The sequence below is a fragment of the Rhinolophus sinicus genome, linkage group LG06 (genome assembly GCF_036562045.2).
Source record: "Rhinolophus sinicus isolate RSC01 linkage group LG06, ASM3656204v1, whole genome shotgun sequence".
Taxonomy (NCBI): domain Eukaryota; kingdom Metazoa; phylum Chordata; class Mammalia; order Chiroptera; family Rhinolophidae; genus Rhinolophus; species Rhinolophus sinicus.
Window position 1 is genome coordinate 119,375,028 of NC_133756.1, and position 18,552 is coordinate 119,393,579.

At 47.0% G+C, this 18,552-nt stretch overlaps 2 protein-coding genes across 5 annotated transcripts in view; both read right to left on the reverse strand.

Annotated features, from left to right (window-relative positions):
• Positions 1 to 216: 216 nt before the first annotated feature.
• DNAJB13 (DnaJ heat shock protein family (Hsp40) member B13) lies at positions 217 to 13,089 on the reverse strand. 2 transcript variants are annotated; one of them, XM_019744388.2, is made up of 8 exons: positions 12,990 to 13,089; positions 8,439 to 8,542; positions 7,222 to 7,383; positions 4,571 to 4,728; positions 3,473 to 3,586; positions 2,286 to 2,399; positions 1,279 to 1,355; positions 217 to 627 (listed from the first exon to the last, which is right to left on the reverse strand). In XM_019744388.2, the coding sequence occupies exons 1-8, from the start codon at positions 13,055 to 13,057 to the stop codon at positions 474 to 476; spliced, it is 951 nt and encodes a 316-aa protein (XP_019599947.1). In that variant the 5' UTR covers positions 13,058 to 13,089; the 3' UTR covers positions 217 to 473. The 2 variants fall into 2 exon arrangements, with proteins under 2 accessions (XP_019599947.1, XP_074191885.1); XM_074335784.1 differs by having other exon boundaries at positions 12,950 to 13,062.
• Positions 13,090 to 15,036: 1,947 nt separating this feature from the next.
• PAAF1 (proteasomal ATPase associated factor 1) overlaps positions 15,037 to 18,552 on the reverse strand; it is a 34,403-nt gene continuing 30,887 nt past the window's right edge. For all 3 annotated transcript variants that reach the window (XM_019744387.2, XM_019744384.2, XM_074335785.1), the window contains 2 exons: positions 18,200 to 18,282; positions 15,037 to 16,604 (listed from right to left, as the gene is read on the reverse strand). In XM_019744387.2, coding sequence (XP_019599946.2) covers positions 16,527 to 16,604; positions 18,200 to 18,282 — 161 coding nt within the window. In that variant the 3' untranslated portion in view covers positions 15,037 to 16,526. The remainder of the gene's footprint in view (positions 16,605 to 18,199; positions 18,283 to 18,552) is intronic.

Consider the following 18,552-nt stretch of genomic DNA (forward strand, 5'->3'; position numbering starts at 1 on the left):
CTGATGACAGCTTTGCCACGGAGCCTTGTCTGTCCTGAGACAAGTGTTCTCTGTATTTCGGTTTTCCTGAGTATAATGTGGCCACGTCACACTGTAGAGACTGCCCCTTCTAAAGATCACGTGTCATGAGAAATGGGCAGAGCTGGAGACCCGCAGGCTACACAGCACTGCCCCACACTGTTAAGGTGGGAACATGGGCTCTGAAGCCTCAGGGACCTGGCCATGCCCTCCAAGTCAGGACAGGGACCCAGGCCCTTGGTTTCCCTGCTCCACAAGAGCTGTATGAAGCTCCTCTCCCTTCCCACATGCTCCTAGGTGTAGCAGGAGGATAGGAAATAAATCTTTTATTGTGTCAGTTTAGAAGTCCCAGGCCATCCCATCCTCCTGTCATGTCTGCAGTGAGCTGACTCCCCTGAACGCCCTGAGGCTGTGCCAGCCGGCCTCCCCGCCCGCTCCTGCCCCGGGCCCACCAGTTAAGTCAGCAGTGCCTGGCGCAGCATCTGCTTCTTCTGGGGGGTGAGGCGGGTGGGGAACTGGATATCAAAGAAGATGAAGAGGTCCCCCTTCTTGGTGGGGTCCTCAGGCAACGGCATCCCCTCGCTTGGCACCTTCTTGAAGTACTTGGGACTGAGATGGGAGGAAGAAAGAAGGGAGCTTAGAGGGCTCCCCCAGAGCAGCACCTCAACAGATCCCAGGCCACCCCTGCTTACGTCACCCCAGGCACACAGCAGTTGCCACCGCTTCCACTATGGGACGGCTTTTTTCAGCCAGAACTGGATGGGAGGAGAGAGGAGGCTGGTTTGTTCCAGACAGCCTGCTCCCTGAAATCCTTTTTACACAAGTCTGGTGGGAGACTCCAGAAACCTCCTTTTAAGTACGGGAAACAGGGCAAGGAAGGAAGGAAGGCGAGCAGCCCCTGGGTTGAAGGTGGGAAGTGCTGGGCTGCTGAGCAAAGCTTCCCATGCATTGGGCTTTTCTTGAAAAGGGCTTAGTGGAACAAACTCCGAACTCTAATGAGAGGTTTTGGAGGATGGGAGAGGAAGGCAACAAGAATTGCGCAGCACTGGGGGCCTCTAGCCTCTACAGTGGCTTCGTGCGAGTTAGAGAATTGAACTCCATTTGCCAGGTGAATGCAGCCCACAGCTCAGGCAGAGTCCAGGCTGGGTTTCACTTGTGCTGGGTGCAACCTGAACGACGAATAGGCCAGCCTGACTGCTACTACCCTCTAAGGCCCAGGCCAGCCGTTCCGCGTATTGGTCCCCAAGCAGATGGACTCACTGGATGATGTCATTGATGGGGATGTTGAGCAGACGATCATCCAGGGTCCTCACCTCCACGGTGCAGCAGGTCAGAGCCTAGGAGACATTAAGGCCGAATGTGGGAGTGGGAAGGTCCCTGTGGCCATTCTGTTTAGAAGATGCCTTATGATCCTCTTCAGTGCTCAGCCTGAGCTGGGCCTCAAGGAGACAAGAGGATGTTCACGGACTAACAGGTGAGTGAGCCACACACTTACCTGCCCTCAAGGAGTTCTGTCTGGTAGGGAGGACTGATGGTGATGTGTGTTATGTTAGAGGGAAGTAAAGGGGCGGGCAGGCGCCCAGGAAAGGGCTCAGACCACCCTGGGTGGGGCAGGAGGGCTGCACAGTGCTGGCAGGAGTGGATGAGGCCTGACAGGGTGGGCAGGAGTTTGCCCGTCAGACAAGGCAGGTAGACAGCGCTCTCGGCAGAGGGCCTAGTGTAAATGAGAACAAAGGGGTGAAAATGCACCCGATGGGCAGGAGCTCACGTGGCACAGCAGCTGGAGGGCAGGGGATGTCATCAGCAGGGGCCAGATGGCGGGGGGGCCTGGAAGACGTTTACACAGGAGTGTGGCCTGGGCAGATGTGTGTATGGAAAGCCCTGTGGGCGAGAGCTTGGAGGAGATGAGCAGGGAGGCAGGAGAGCCCCCCAGGACTGCTGTATAGACCCAGACGGCGGGGATGAACAGAGGGGGACCAAGTGGAGAGAGATGGACAGGATTTAGTGACTGACCATAGGTGGGGTGGGGAAGAGAATCAAAGTCTAGGCCAGCGCTCAGTTTCTTGCTTGGATTGTGAGCATGTGGCGGGGCCACTCATGCTCAGGCGTGAAGACAGCCACAAAGTCTGCCAACACTCCTCACGTCCTGTAGGCTTGTGCCTTCACTGGGGCGAGTGGAGAGTGAGGTCCTGCTTGCCTTGGGACCTCCCACGGGCAGGGGGATCTCTGATCTGCCCACTCCCTGCTCTTCCACTTTGGCCACTCACCTTGCCCAAGGGGATGGATTTCACAAAAAAGAGGTTGTCGTTCTCCCTGCGGAAGTGAGGGTGTAGCTTCTCCTTTACAATGAAGATGATGTCAGCTGGGATGATATTGGGGCCCTGTGCAGAGGAGACCAAGGGGTGACAAGGAGTAATTGGCTGTGTGACCTTGGTCAAGTTCCTGCCTCCACTGGTCTCCACGTTTTCTTCTGAACAATGAGGAGATCACACCAGGTTTTCTGGAAGGGCCTTTTCAGTCTGGCTCCATAGCCTCTCCTCTGAGAAGACTACGCAGATGATTCCTGGGCCCCCCAACCCACTCCTCCTCTACTGAGCATGCCCAAATGGATGGACTCAGCTGGAAGGGGGCTGAGGCTTCCTTAGATGGTGGGTAGCACACTGAGCCGGTGTTCTACAAAGTCTCTGTCCTGCCAAGCTTCATTAAGCCACCACAAATCTGCTGAGGTCTGTCCTGGGTCCTGGGAACACAGGAATCAGACTGGCCCCCACCTCCAAGGAGCTCCCAGTCAAGAGGTAAATAGACGTGCAGTGAATCCTCAGCAGCCTCAAGACTGGCAAAAGGAACCCAGAGGCAGAGAGAGGCGTGGACCCAGGTGGGAAGATCAGGGAAAACTCCCAGAGGGCCACACTGGAGCTGGGTCTTGAAGGGGTTTTGGGGAAGTAAATGTGTAAGTGAGAAAGCAGCCAAGAAATATTGGCAGAGAAATTAATCTCTCTTGGCTCCAAAAACACCATCACTGCTTTGGACAATAATTTTATATTTTTATTTAAATAAGTATTTTAAATTGTTAATAAGTGGTTTCTGAATAGCTCCTATAGTTGGACCTTATTCAGAGAAACACTGAAGAAAATCAAGCACTAGACTTAGGACTGGGTTCCCCTTTCAGCTGTTGTGGGCTTGCCTTAGGCAAGGCCCGCCCCTCTCTGGGCCTCAGTTTCCCACTCTGTAAAATGGGGAGAAGCCCTGGGCTCCCCACTCACAGAGGCATTGTGAGGCTCTATCCCTTGGAAGGAACATTAGGGATCATCTTACCTACTACAGACTGGTCTCCCTGCCATACCAGGGCTTACAGGGGCAGGAAAAAGCACGGCCTCCTTCCCCCTCAGTCTTCTCACCACCTGAGCCCAGGTAACTGACCCTAGGACTGACCTTCAGCTTCCATTCTTCTCACCTGGTCCCCTTCCTTCTCAAAGGTGATCCGTGTGCCCTGCCTCCAACCAGGCCTGACATCAATTGTGAGGATCTTGTCCTTGATGGTAGAGGAGTAACCATCCTCATTCATCACCTGTAGTGGGATGGCAGGAGGTGGGGGAGGCTTGCTCAGGATTTCCCAGCATGAAAGAAGCACTGAGGGATCTCTCCTCAGGCTCAGACCTCTAGCAATGGAGAGAACCTTCCCTGAGTCATCCCCACTCCCATTCGGCCAGAACGAAGAACTTAAGGATTCCAGGATGGCCAGGTATGTCGTGAGGCTAGGGCCTGAGCTGCTAAGCAGTCACCATCAGTAAATCAAGCCCACAACTCCAGCCCTAGAAATCACGTGGCCCTGGCTGCTAACAGACGTACAGTGAACACATACTTGGTTCCTGTCTCCCACCCCAGAACCTCAGGTCCTGAGCCTCTGGCTGGTCTCTTAATCCAGAAGCGAGAAAGACATGGAGGTCAACTCATCTGAGCCTCACCTGAAGCATTCCCCTATTATGTCACCCATTCATTCCCCAATCACATGGCCAGATGGGTGCCATCTGTGGAAAGCATGGCCACAGTTGGCATTTCCTCTGCTGGGCAAAGTTTTGAGGAGCCCTGTTCATGTGCTAGCGCAGCGCTGGGCCATGGGACCGAGGGTCTTCCTCAAGCAGTCCCCTCAGAGACTGTCTCCCAGCTGCTCCTCCATTGACACGCTGCTCCTTCTGACTCATGGGGCATACACTTTGATGAAATCCTGGGGGTATGGTCTGGGAATGCCCAGAGGGCAGAATTCACAGGAGAATTAGGGATGTGACTAACTGAGAAGAAGAGAAAGATCCTGTCCCAGTTAGAAATGTTGCAGAGGAAATTCCTGCTCTAGGAAAGAACCAGGCTAATATCCCCAATTGCCACTTCCAAACTTCAGATTCTAAAATTCCGCAATCCTAGGTGTCCGAATCTAAGATGGCATGATGCCATCAGAGATCATACCTGAGGTCTCCAGTTAAAGTCAGGGAGGGGTGACTGACGGGGTGGGAGGGGATAGGTGGTGGCTCCCGGGAAGAGCAAGCCAAGTACTTACCCTGCGGGAGATTTTGATTTTCTTGGTGCAGCCAAAAAATAAGTCCTCCAGGGACAGGTAGAGGTCTCGTTCAATTGGGGGGTCCTGTTTCCTGACCCCTCGGCCCCGGAGCCCCCCAAAGTTCAAATCCACCTCATTTCCTTTTGCATCAAAAAACTCTGCAGGAGGTTGAGAGAGGAGAGAACTAAGAGAAACTGTGTCTAGAGACTTGGATTGATAGATACTCCCCACCCCACCCCTGCACCTTCAGTCTCCAAGCATACCATGTTTCCCCAAAAATAAGACAGCGTCTCATATTCATTTTTGCTCCAAAAGACGCATTAGGGCGTGTTTTCAGGGGCTGTCTTTATTTTTTCATGTACAACAATCGTCATTTATTCAAATACAGTCATTTCATCTTCTTCTGGAACATCGTTATAATGTACTAAATGCCTCCCTCTGGCTGCTGATCTTGACTGGGGCTTATGTTCGGGGTAGGTCTTATTTTCGGGAAAACATGGTAATATCCAGATCCCATTCCCACCTGGAAGACACAGACTATTTAGTCAGGCCAAGAAGCTATCCTCAATTGCAGATCCAATGATTATCATCCCTTGCCACTCCCCATTGCTTCATCCCCCATTTTGAACATCCTCCCCACTTTCCTACTTCCTTCCTCCACTACTTGGGGAAGTACCGCCTCAACTCCGGCTGCCTCCGGAGAGGAGTGCCCTCTTGTGGCAGCACCTGGTAGTGTCCAAATTGATTCAAGCTGTTCACTTTTGGAGCAGAGGGCGGTAGCAAGCCAGTCCTCCCCACCCTTCCCCAGGCTCCACTCCCCCTCACCATCCAGACCAGCCCAAGACCACCAGAGACCCCAGACTCAAGATTCTGTAAAGTCAGCAGCTGAGATGGGGTAGGGGCAGGGTTGGTCCCTAACAAATTTGAGAGGTCACCAGCATATCCCCAACTCCTTTTTCCTCAACGTCTTTTGCCCCTGCTCAGCTCTACACTCATAAGCCCACCTGCTGCCCTGCGCTTCCATCCTAGTGCAGAGAACCCCGTCCCTCGATTGTGCTGTGAAATCCTTTGGGCTTCGGTTTCTCCATTTGTGAGATGGAGTAATAATGCCCAACCTGCCTTCCACCATTAGGAGTAGCTAACATGGTGATGCAAAAGAAGAGCTAAGGCTTGCTGAGAGTTTGCTGTCAGGTGCTGTTTTCAGCTCATTATGTTATTACCTCATTGGCTCAGAGGCCGAATGTAACAGTCCCTCTTCAGCTAGTTAAATAGTAAAGGTGGAATCTGAACCCAGGGCGATTTGACTATAGAACCTGTGCCCTTAACTACTACACTGTATTGCTACTAGATATGAAGCCCTTTGTACAATGTAGAATCAGGAGTCATTATCATAATAAGATTTTCTGTACTTTGCCTCTCATGGTTAGTGCCATGGAATGAACTTCACAGGCTAGATGGTGCAATGACCTTAAGCTGAGGAGGGCAAGATGGCACCATGCTATGTCCCCAAAGATGTGATGGGTAATTGAGAGACCTCAATTGTAGTGTAGCTCCTGGGCACTGCCTAAGGGATCCCCAAGCCCTGAACTTGACCTCTAATGAGCAATGCCCCTGTACCCTCTGATTTGGCTCCTCTGAGCTGCCTCTTTTCCATGCACCTGTCCCTGGGAGAGACAAGTCCACTCTATGGCATTTTTCTGACTGCAAAGTCCTTTTCATAAACATTATCTCATTTGATAATCCGCTGTGAGCAATGGAGTATTACAGCCATGTAACAGTGAGGAAGCTGAGGTTTTAGAGAGGTGAAGAGATTTGCCCAGGATCACACAGCTCACAAGTGGCAGCGCATGGATTTGAAACAGACCCTCTGAATCCAAGTCCCTTGCTTTCCCCAGTCTCACAGGGAGTTTATAAGCTCAGCTTCCTCAGGCAGACAGGTGAAGGCAATGCACAGTGGGAGGGGTCTCTAGGGTAGAGGGGCAGTGGGCTATAGCCCACTTATCATAGTTTTATGGAAAAGAGGAAGAACTTTTGAAATGTAGAAAGGCTGTAGTACAGCCAGGAAGAAGGGGCTGGGGGAGCCAGGCAGTGAAAAATCTAGCCTGTGTTGAGTTGCAAAACTGGAGCCAGGAAGACAGGTCTAAAAGGTTAATTGTCCTTACAAGATGATTCTGAGCCTCAGAAATTAACTCTTTGTCAGCCTTTCTGGGACCTGGGATCATCCACCCATCCATGCATGTACTCATCTGACTAACACACACCTGTACAATGAAATCTTATGCAGCTGTTAGAATGAATAAAGTAGATCTGTATATAATATAATATATAATAAGTGAAAAAAAATCAGCATGTACAATGTCATCCCATTTCCTTAATGAAATGAAAGGCTTATGTAAAAATAAATATATGCACATAAATGTATAGAATATTTCTGGAATAATACATAAAATGTTAATAGTAAGTGGCTTCTTCTGGAGAAGGAATGGAGGGCTGGAATTTATTTCTTTAATAAATTATTATTATTTTTATCATGTAATATATGTATATACACACACACACACACACACACACACACACACACACTCAAAGAAAAGCATCTTTACAGCTACGTCCTTTCCCAGTAAGGAAAGGGGGTAGGTAAGACTTCTTACCTTCAAAGGGGTTGTCTCCTCCAAAGAATTCATGGAAAACCTTTTCAGGGTTGCCGTGAAAGACATAACCAGTTGTCCATGGGGTCTGGGATCCAAACTCCAGAGGAATCCCGCCCTTCAGACCCTCCTCTCCAAACTTGTCGTAGATGGCTCTCTTCACAGCTGTGAATATACGTCACCTTGAGGAGGGGTTGAGACTTGAGAGCTAAGATAGCTGGAAGGCTGGGAAGAAGGAGGATACAGGGAAGAACATGGGGCAAAAACAGCCTTATTTCTAAAGTGTGTGCTGTCTGGCCATCTTTGGAAGGAGACCCTAGAAATTAAGGGTTTAATTGTGGATGGATCCAGCTATGGCCCCATAGCCCAGAGGAGAGATGGGGAAGACTGAGCCTTGCTCTGGGAGGGGTGGGGATTGGAGCAGGAACAGAGAGGCGAAGGGTCAGGCTCTCCTTCTGGGATTTAGCTGAACCCTGTCACCATAGCTGCTGTCTTATCTGGGATAGATAGAATCCTAGAACCTTGAAATTGTAGAATCTAAGAATTCTAAATCTTCCAAATTCTATAGCTTTTAAATCCTAGAGTCTAAAGTCCTGAAAACTCGGGGATGGAAAAACCTTAGTGATCTGACCTTCTCCTGCATGGTTCCTGATTTACAGTCTCTGGAACAAGCCCTTAGGGAAACCCACATGGGCACTGCCCCAGGCAGGGGTGGAGAATCCCTTTTCCCACTTTTCTGGTTTTCACAGGAGACAGACTTCCTAATTACTGGCCTCTTTCTGCCCCTTTATATGCATGCTGTCCTCGGGGGAAAGGAAATTTAGCTACTTGGTAAATCAGGCAAGAATAATCTGGGTCTCAGCCTTAGCCTTCTTCCCTTGGCAGAAAACACTGAGCTCTTTCCATCCCTGCAGGGGACGGGTGGGGCATAGGGGGCGTGGGGAGACCTGCCCCACATCCTGCCTTGACAAGACTAGGTGAGCACATCGGTCTGATCCATGCGCTCTCCATGCCATGACTTCCACCTTAGCTTGCGTCTACTGACAAAGGCAGTTCTTCATTCCCTTTTCTTTCTCAGTTTGTTTTGATTCTGCTTACGCTTTGTTGGGGCCCCTCAGAAAGCCCAATACTCAGAGACTTAAGGAATGATCTTAATGGAGAAACGTGCACAGAGGAGCTGTCCTGGCGTCACTCCTCCAGGCTCAGCCCCCGTCACTCACGGTCGCTGAGCACGTCATAGGCCTCGGCTACTTGCTTGAATATCTCTGCTGAGGATGGCTCGGTGGACTTCAACGGGTGGTTCTTCAGAGCAAGTTTTCGGTACCTAGAGGAGGGAGGGTTAAGGTAACACTAGTCATAGCAGCTGTCATGTCCCGAGTGCAGACCATGGTTCAGAGCTGGCTCTGCTGTCTATTGCCTGGTGGCCTCTCAGAGCTTTGATGTTCCCAGTGATAAATCAGGTGGCCAGCATGCACATTCCCTTGAAGAGAGCCCAGTGTAGGGAGCATAGTTGGCTGACAGCCCCAGCAGCTCTCTCCCTGGGCATGTGTACTGAGGCTACACCTCCCCCGCACCACCAAGCTGTTCCCAGCCAGTGCCTATCAGCGCTGGCCCAAGCCTGCAGGACACAGGACTCCTCCAACTCGCAACCTCTGCTTACAAACTAACTCCCCATCAGCCTGGCTGAGATATTCTCCAAGACCACTCTGCAGCCCTCCCTTAGTATCTCCTCTCCAATGTCCAATGGGCCCCACAGACTCAATCAGCCCAAACGTAAACACATTTTCATTTCCTAATTTCTTCCCCATTTGTCCAGGCACTGCAGCCAGAAACCTGAGTATTTAATTGACTCAAGTTCTCCTTCGTCCCTTCCATCCCCATCCCATCATCACCAAGGCATATTAGTTTTTCCTTCTAACTAAAGTTCCTGCCTCTTCATCCCTACGACTATTGTAGAATCAGTTCTTCCTGTTCCCAGTTTGCCCCTCTCCAGTCCATTTTGTGTGCTGCTGCTGGATTGGTCTTTCTTATTAAATTCTTTTTTGTTGCTTCTAAAATGCTTCCTGACCAAGTCATTCTCCTGCCTAAGTCCTTCAGCATAAAATCCAAATGTCTCTAAGATTCAAGCCCCTGCTTCTCTCTCTGAGCTCTTTTCCCTTAACCTCTCCTGCCCAAATGCCCCACACTGTATTGCTCATGCCTTTGACATTCTACTGCTTTACCTGTAACACTCACCCCTCTTCAGCCCCTCCCATCTCCTCCTGGCAAATTTTTATTCATCCTTCAAAATTCAGCTCAAGGGTCAACTCCTCCAGGACGCCTTCCCTGACTGCAGCCTCCATGGTAGATTAGACTCCCCTTCTCCGTCCCCAGTGCCTTTGATCCCAGTATTTAGCACGCAGTGCTTCACTTGTGTAGGGACTGGTCTGTCTCTCTCACTAGCCTGTGAGATCCTTGAGTTGTCCAGTTCTCTGTGTCCCCAGTGCCTAGCACTGAGCAGCAGTGAGTAAATGAATGATGGGAACTAACTGTGTCACAAGGAAGCCCATCTCACTGTAGGACCACTCTGACTTTTAGACAACACTTCCTCTTACTGAGCTGGGTCTGCTGTCCTGTGACTCTGCCTCCATCCATGAGGGTCCTGGCTTGGCCCTTACAGAGAGAATCTGCTCTGTCTACCTTGAGAGGCTTGAAGACAGTTATCACAACCTCCCTTTACTTTCAGTCTGTGTATGTCTTTTAATCTGAAGTGAGTTTCTTGTAGGCAGCACATGTAAGGGTTTTGTTTTCTTATCCTTCAGCCCTCTTATGTCTTTTGAGTGGAGTATTTAATCCATTTACATTGAAAGAAATTGTTGATAGATATGTAGCTATTGACATTTTATTATTTATAAATAAATAATAAATTTATTTAATAAATGTATTATTAAAAATAATAAATTTATTTAATATTTATTATAAATAAATAATAAATTTAACTTCGATTTTTTTTTTCCATCTTAAAGAAGTTCTTCTAACACTCCTTGTGATACTGGTTTGGTGATGATTAACTCGTTTAGCTTTTTCTTGTCTGGGAAGCTTTTTATCTGTCCTTCAATTTTAAATGATAACCTTGCTGGGTAATCTTGGTTGTAAATGCTCTAATGTGTCTGAAGCCAACCTCCAAGTATGTTGGTTCTGGACCCTCTTGCAAGGGGCTCAAGTGCAGGCCCAAGTCACCTGCTGCCTGTGACCAGCAGGGGAACACCTGGTAAGAGATACAAAGTGATCTGTTGTTGTTCGCCACCCATGCTAACCCTGCAGGCATGTAGAAGAGGCCACACTGCAAACCAAGGGTGTCTACTACCAGTACCGGGCCTGGGGTAGCTCTGCAAAATGCCAGGACACCCTGAGCCCTGTTGCCACCTACCGGCTCCCTTAAGGTTCAGCCACTGATAAAGCCTCGCACGGTATGCCAGTTGGGTGAGGCAGAGTCTCAGGGAGACCCTAGAGTGGGAAGAGTTATGGTTTCCAGGTTAATGTAAATCTGGTTTGGTGCCAGTGCTGAGCCTGAAGCTACTCAACAAAAGTCTCACAGCACACCAAGGCCAGTCACTACCCACCTGGGGTCTTTGGACTTGGATAGTTTTCCAAGAAAGAGTGCATGTAGACAGGGCTGGCTGCTTTTAGAGAAAGCAACACCCTCTGGCACTGAGGGTGTTGGGTGGGGTGGGGTCCCAGTGAGTTAGCAGGGCGGATCTTTGGAGCTCACCAGACCAATCAGATTGAAATTTGGTCGTAAGCGTAGGGGGAGAGCTCAACATAGGAAAGATGGCGCCAGCCAGCTGGCTGCCAGGGAGAAGGACCTCTCACAGAGAAAATGCTGACAGTCCTCCAACTCTTGTCCTGACGCCACACAACTCAGTCTGACCCCCCCATATGTCTCCGACACCCTCCGAGTTACCATCACTCCACTGGAGCCCAAGGTGAGTGCCTGAGAGTGAGAGTCTGTGCATGGGCCCTTTAAGAGGATATCTAGGTTTCCCGCCACCTTACATCCCACACAGCTGGTCAGAATCCCCACTGTTTTTTTTTCAACAGGCAAATGTTGTGGGGGCTCCTCTTTTCAGGACGAGTATTCTGGACTGGGGATGCCCGTGTGAGACTGGGGTCCCTTGCTACTCTGGGCTCCTCTGTGGCCAGGATGTCCCTCCCAGTTCTCAACTGCCACGTGAAGGTTTGGAGTTAGCCCGTTCCGCGTCTCTGCCCCTCCTACCAGTTTTGGAGTGGTTTCTTCTTTATATGCTTAGATATAAAACTTCTGTTCAGCCAGACTTCAAATGGTTCTCCAGATTGATTGTTCTATAATTTAGTTGTAATTTTAATTTGTTAACGGAAGGAAGCAAGCACAGTGTTTTATCTACTCTGCCACTTGGATCTCCCTCCAGAATTTTTATATAATGTCCTTTCTCTTACCACTATAGTACCCGTATTACCGACAGAATCACTGGCTTTGAGCTCCAGCGCTGGGGCAGCAGCTGGAGAGGTGGCAGGGACATACGGTGGGGAACTGAGTTGTCTGGCTTTGGGATGGAGCGGCAGCTTTCTCTCTGGGCTTATCTTTCTGCATTCCAACTGCTCTCCCTCTTTGCGACTTTTCTCTAGATGGGTCCCATTGGCCAATGAGATGATCTGAACAGTAGGTAACATCACACACTTTCCTAAATTGTTCTCTAATTGTTTCATGAGTTCATGACTTGTTTCTCCAAAGATGCTGTGGACTCTCTCCACTTACCCCATTTAGATCCCCTGTAGGAGCTGGCCCGTGGTAGGCCACCATAGGAGGCATGGTGTCTGAATACTGGCTCTGGTGTTTATTAGGCAGGTGACCTTGGCACCTACCTCTCAGGGTTGTTGTGAGGATTAAATGAAATAATGATAAAAGGTTCTCAGAACAGCATCTGGGCAATCCAATAAACCAGTATCACTACCCAACCTTAACTGATTGAATTAACCCACATTCCTCCCTTTTTCTTTACCCTCCAATGATCCAATTAATTGCCAAGTCCATTCTTTCCCCTCTCGCCAGCCCACTGCCCTACTTCATACTTTTCTTTTGCCTTGATTAGCAGGACAACCTCTGAAGGGGTCTCTCTTCCTTCCAATACAAACTGCCACAGCACCCTGTACTTCCCCTTTTGTAACACTCATCACACTTGTAACTTATTCAACTCCTGTATTCACCAACAACATTAAGCTGCATCTCTAAGTCGTGATTATATCTCCAGCTGCTATAACTGCACCTAACCCATATGGTAGTTGTTCAATATATATTCATCCAAAAAAAATTTTTTCAGAAAAATGTGCTGACTCTTGTCCTGGACTTTCTTAGAAATGGACCACGAAGTTCCTAAGACTTGACACAGTTTATTCAATGCCCAAACCCAACGTGATGGCAAAAAAAAAAAAAAAAAAAAAAATTGTAACATCCATCTGGCCAGATCTCTCTATTTGCAACCCACTGGTTCTCCAACTTATAATACTCAGAATAAGTTCAAATGTCTCCTTTGTCTCCATTTCATTGCTAGGGCACCCAGGAGAGGAGATAGGGTAAAGGATGACAGATTGTGAACGCTGACCCAGCCCAAAGCCAAGATGTAGGTGTGCAAGAAGCAAGAGAATGAAAAAGGTTTACCTTGCCTGCCCTAAACTGCAGAAAAGCTCAGTTTGGAAGAGATGAGGGTGGACCTACCCCAGCACACCCCTAAAGCCTTGCTCTTGCCCCAACTTACGCCTTCTTGATCTGGGCATCCTCTGAATTACGAGTGATCTGGAGTATAGAGTAATAATCCTGACCCATGGCTGGTTGGCAGTAGAGCTGTTAGTCTGCATTCCTTCGTTGCTCCGGACAACTGCACAGGGGCACTCTGGGAGTTGTAGTCCAACTTGCCTAGCTGCCTAACCAAACCACTTTCTCAGCTCTGCCTTATAGAAGAGTGAATGCAAGGATTGGGAGAACTGGGGCTGATTCTGTGACCCTGATAAAGGTCACTCAACTCAAAAAACAGAGAGGTTTTTTTTTTAGGAGAGTAGCAATTAGTGTTAATTGAAAGTTTTCAGAACAAATACATTTTGCTGTTTAAAAAATATTTATTTTAGAAAAGTTTTAGATTTTCAGACAAGTTGTGAAAATAGTACAGAGTTCCCAAACACCCCACACCCAGTTTCCCTCATTATTAATATCTTCCATGAGTATGGTACATTTATCACAAATAATAACCAATATTGATCCATCATTTATAACAGAAGTCCATTCTTTATTCAGATTTCCTAGTTTTTAAACTAACGTCTTTTTGCTGTTTCAAGGTCCTATCCAGGATGCCACATTACATGTAGTTGTCTTGTTTCCTTGGGCTCATCTTAGCTACAAATGCTTCTCAAACTTAACTTGTTTTTGATGACTTTGACAATTTAAGGAGTTATTTATTAGTTATTTTGGAGAATGTCTCTCAATTAGGATTTGTTTGATAATTCTTTCCTGATTAAACTGGGGGCTGTAGGGTTTTGGAAGGTAGACCACAGAGGTAAAGAGACAGTCTTATCACATCAAATCAAAGGTGCATACGACCAATAAGCCTTGTCACCGGTGGTGCTGACTGGGTGGGTAGTGTTTGCGGGGTTCTCCCACCCTCAGAGCGGGAAGTTCTGCTCCACCTCAAGGGCAGCAGCGTGTGTGTGTGTGTGTGTGTGTGTGTGTGTGTGTGTGAGAGAGAGAGAGAGAGAGACAGAGACAGAGAGAGACAGAGACAGAGAGACAGAGAGACAGAGAGACAGAGAGAGAGATAATGATAAGGTAAACATAATGAAAAGTTAACTGGGAGGAGATCTGGGTAGGGATACATTGGAATCCTTTGTACCAGTCTTGCAACTTTTCTGCAAATTTGAAATTATTTCAAAAGAAAAATTAGAAAAAAATACAAAATATATCTACAGACACTTGTTCAAAAAAAGAAAAGAAAAAAACCTTATTTTGCAAGGGTATTGTGAAGACTGAGCTCAGTAGCTGATGCCACTGCCAGCTTGAGAAACAGGCACTTCTCACCAGAAGCCACAGGGGGGCATCTGAAAACCAAGAAACAAGGTCTAGTACAGAGCTCACAGGGCTTGTGCTGCTGCCGATGGGGGTTGTCCACCCTTCCTTACCCAGAATGCACTCCTCAAACCAAACGGAAAACAGGCTTTGTCTGCTGCAGACGGGATTATTTCATTCACAGTAGACAAGGGTTTAAAAGGGTTCCTGAGAGCTAGCCTCTGCTCCTTCTGTTTGGGTCTGGATTTCACAGCAGCTGTCGAGCGTCACTGCATCCATCACAACCAGGAGACCTATGAAAAGGGGCATGAGCCCCGAATGTAATGACAACGGAGAAGGCTGAGTCCTGGAAACACAGCTGCCATGCGATGAACTCAGTCACATCCTCCCTCATCCTGTTTTCTTAATCTGACTTCTTAGAGTTACCCACCAGACATCCCAGTAGTCAATGTTTCTGAGCTCTGGAATATGTCCTTTTGAGTCACCTGACCCTATCACAAATCACTCCTTAAATGAAACTGCTCTAGTCCCAGAGGTCTCACGGCTACATGGTATAGTGTGGAAGGAGCACAGGCCTTGGAGACAGACTGAGCAAAGTCCAAATCAAGGCTCTGGTACTTAATTCCTTGAGCCTCAGTTTCCTTATCTGTAATACAGGAATAATTTCATTTCCTTTTTCAACAATGTTGTGAGGGTTAAATATATAAGTATAGTACCTAGGACAGAGTAGATACCCAGTGGATACTCAGTGAATTACAGTACTTTATTTTCACAATTTTGTTTAGGGGTAAACAATAGGTAGAAAAAAAATGGGTTTTGAAGTTCAAGTTCCTGCTCTCCACAATCCTCGGCAAATCACTTCACCTCGAGTCTCACTACCTATACGTCACAGCGTAGTAATAGAGATTACATGAGAATGTACCTTTAAGAACTCTGTGAACCATATTATTACCCCAGCTAGGAATTACCTTCTTCCCTTAAATAAATCCAGATCTCAGCCTACATGGCCCAGCTCAAGTGTTGCACGCTTCAGGAACCCTTTTCTCTAATAATCTCTAAAATGTAAATAATGTGGTATTCATGCTCTGGAAATTGTTAAAAAGAACAAGGAAGGTCTAAATATACTGAGATGGAAAGAATTCAGATACTAAATGAAAATAAACCATGGAATACATACATTATGGTTTCATTTTTATGTTTAAGAGAAAAAAAGAGGTGACCATGTCATACCCTTGCTTAAAAACTCCATGGCTCCCCACTGCCACCCAAGCGAAGCTCCAGCTCCTTACCTGGCATGCAGCCCCTTCACTACTCAGGCCCTGCTGGTCTCTCCAGCCTCCTCTCCACACACCAGGCTTGTCATCCTGAGCCCTGGCTTCCACCTACGACTAACGTGCCCTTTACCATCTTTCTCTCCATCTCAATCTTTAGCCATACACCATCATCACCTGGAAGGCTGGTTAAAATACTGATTGTGGCCCCACTCGGAGAATTTGATTTAGGTCTGAGGTGGGGCGCAAGAATTTCTAACAAGTCCCCTGGTGACAGTGATGCAGCTGTTCCAGGGGCCACACTTTATCTGCCACTGCCTTGACAATGACAGGAATCAACTTCATCTTCTGTATACAGGCCGACCGACCATGTCACTTCGCCCGGGACTGAAAGTCCCACGCAGCAGAAAACCCCTGAGTCCGAGGAAAACTGGGACGGTCGGTTACCCTACCTGTATGAAAATCTTTCCCAGGTTGCTGCTCATGGGATATTTATTGCTACTGTCAAGCAGTCGTCTATGGCCAGGCCAACAGGAAGTGCCTGAGAAAGGAGTTTCAACAGCTTGACTGACTTTTTGCTGGAGTAAGAGTATTTAACAAAGTTTTTCAAATTTAGTCTCTTCCAAACATTCTTTATTTCCTTCAGAGAACAGGTTTTAGTCCTCTGGTCTTTGTAAACGTTTAACACAACTGGTTTGAGATCAAACTACGAGCAATCCATGATCTGTGTTGTGGGGTGAGTTTATACAAGGAGAAGTTGGGCAGATGCCGTGAGTACATGTGAGCTTCTTACTCAGCTCAGTCAGTCTCGTCACGGAATGGCAGTTCCACACGGCCACTGCAGCTGACTTTCTGTGACTTGCACAGGGTGCCCAGGACATGGTCCCTGGAAAGGATCGACGAGGTTTCTGCTCACTGTTGACCAGGGTCAGCCTTTTTCATTCACTGGGACACCTCTTTCCAAGGAATCAGAGGTCAGAAAGTTGATAGCGTCGCACGAGACCGTCTCGGCAGCATGTGTAGATCTGCTTCTCCCATGTGGCTACCTGCAACACAAGAGTTCACAGCTCAAAGGAAGCCTAGGCTTGTTCCATTTCAAAAAGATAGAGTCTGGTCACTCACCCCCACTAGTACAAGGGAGTCCGAGAAGCTTTAATGACTCCAAAGACAAAGAGAAGAGTTATATCCATGATATGTATTTTAAAAATGGCTGGATGGGTCAAGGGCACTATGTCACAGAACAGAGAAACTAACTGGCCAAGTGGAGAGCAAATCCATCAGCGTTGTGCATGTTTGGTGCAGAGAGTCTCTATCTGGGGAGGAGACGGCCTATAGATCGGCCTGGGGATCCCTGACCTTCATAAAATTTTATGCAAAGAAGTTTTCGAAATGTGTCTTTTTTCCTGAGGAGGATTTCATCAACTTCTCAAAGAAGTCTGAGACTCAGAGAAGGTGAAGAAGCACTAATTTAGTGGAAACAGCATGAGTTCTGGAGTCAGCAGAATCTCAGGTTTGCTAATATGTAGTGGCACGACCTAGGGCAACTTTCTCTACATCTCGGCCCCAGTTTCCTCATTTGTAAAGTGAAAATGATGTGTTAATTCACAGTACAGAACATTATGCAGGAAGTTTTAAAAATGAAGTGGATCTATATGCATTTGTGTAGAAAGAGCTCCAAGATATTAAGTAAAAAAAGTCAAAGGGCAATACATATAGGATGATCCCAATTAGATACAAACTGAAAATAAAACAATATTATTTACATAAATACATAAACACAAAAACAGTCTTGAAAAATATCTGCCAAACTGTTAACACTAGTTACTTCTGGCAAGCAGAGTTGAACTAAAAAGTTCTTAAAGGGGACTTGTAAGTCTGTGTAATTCTGTATTGTTTGAATTTTTATAGCTCTGTATTAATTGTATGTATTTTTTAAATTATAAGAAATAAATAGGAATAATACCATGTTTCCCCCAAAATAAGACCTAACCGGAAAATAAGCCCTACCATGATTTTTCAGGATGCTCATAATATAAAATAAGCCCTACCGTATTTCCTCAAAAATAAGACCCGGTTGTAAATTAATTTTTGCTTCAAAAGACACATTAGGGCTTATTTTATATAAGAGCATCCTGAAAAATCATGCTAGTGATTATTTTCCGGTTAGGTCTTATTTTTGAAGAAACACGCTAATACCTACACCTCAAGGAATGATAACAATGATTAAATGAGATAATATATGTAAAACAACCAACACAATTCTGGTCAATAAATATTATTTCCCCTTTTATTTTTCTCTTTCCATTCCAATGGATAATTAGTCTTGAATTTTAAATAATAATAATAATGATAGCTAATACGTATAGAATATTTTAAATTTACAAAGAGCTTTCATATGCATTATCCATTATCCTCATTTTACAGATGAACTAACAGACTGGAGAGGGGGTGAAGTGATTTTTCAAGTTTCTAGAGCTAGTAAGTGAGGAAGTTACTTCTGACTGAAAATTCTGATTTCTTTCTATCCCACCCCTAAATATGTTATCGCCCCTAAGATCACAAAGTGGCTGGATTCAGTCCCCTCCAGGGCCCTAGGTCCCAGGGGAGAATCACCCAGGCCTCGTCTCGATCGGGCCTGTACCTTGTACACAGCGTCATAGTCGGCCCCAGTGAGCTCAATGACATAGTCTAAGTCTTGCTGGACAATGAAACAGCTTCCATCACCTAAAAGGCAGAAAGAAAATTTAGACAACTGAAGAGAAAGCTGCATGAAAAGGAGTTTTCAAAAGCTCAATATTTCAGTTTATTTCTGTATATCACTAGCCTAAAGATTGTCCCAAGACCCAGAATGGCGAACCAGTTCTCGTTACGTAGGCCAAATATGAGGACCTATATGGTTGCCTAGAACGCTAGGCTAGGGAGGATTTGAAGGCCAAGTGTCTTTGGTGGGAAGAAGGGTTGTCTTTGATTAGCAGTATCTGTCAAGGGCACAGA

Excerpts from the sequence above, each read along its gene's own strand:
- DNAJB13 (XM_019744388.2), bottom strand. The coding sequence starts at position 13,057 with ATGGGTCAGGATTATTACTCTATACTCCAGATCACTCGTAATTCAGAG. Across the intron at positions 3,587-4,570 it reads AAATCAAAATCTCCCGCAGG|GTGATGAATGAGGATGGTTA; the intron begins GTAAGTACTTGG and ends ATCCCACTACAG. Across the intron at positions 1,356-2,285 it reads AATCCATCCCCTTGGGCAAG|GCTCTGACCTGCTGCACCGT; the intron begins GTGAGTGGCCAA and ends AATGTCTCCTAG.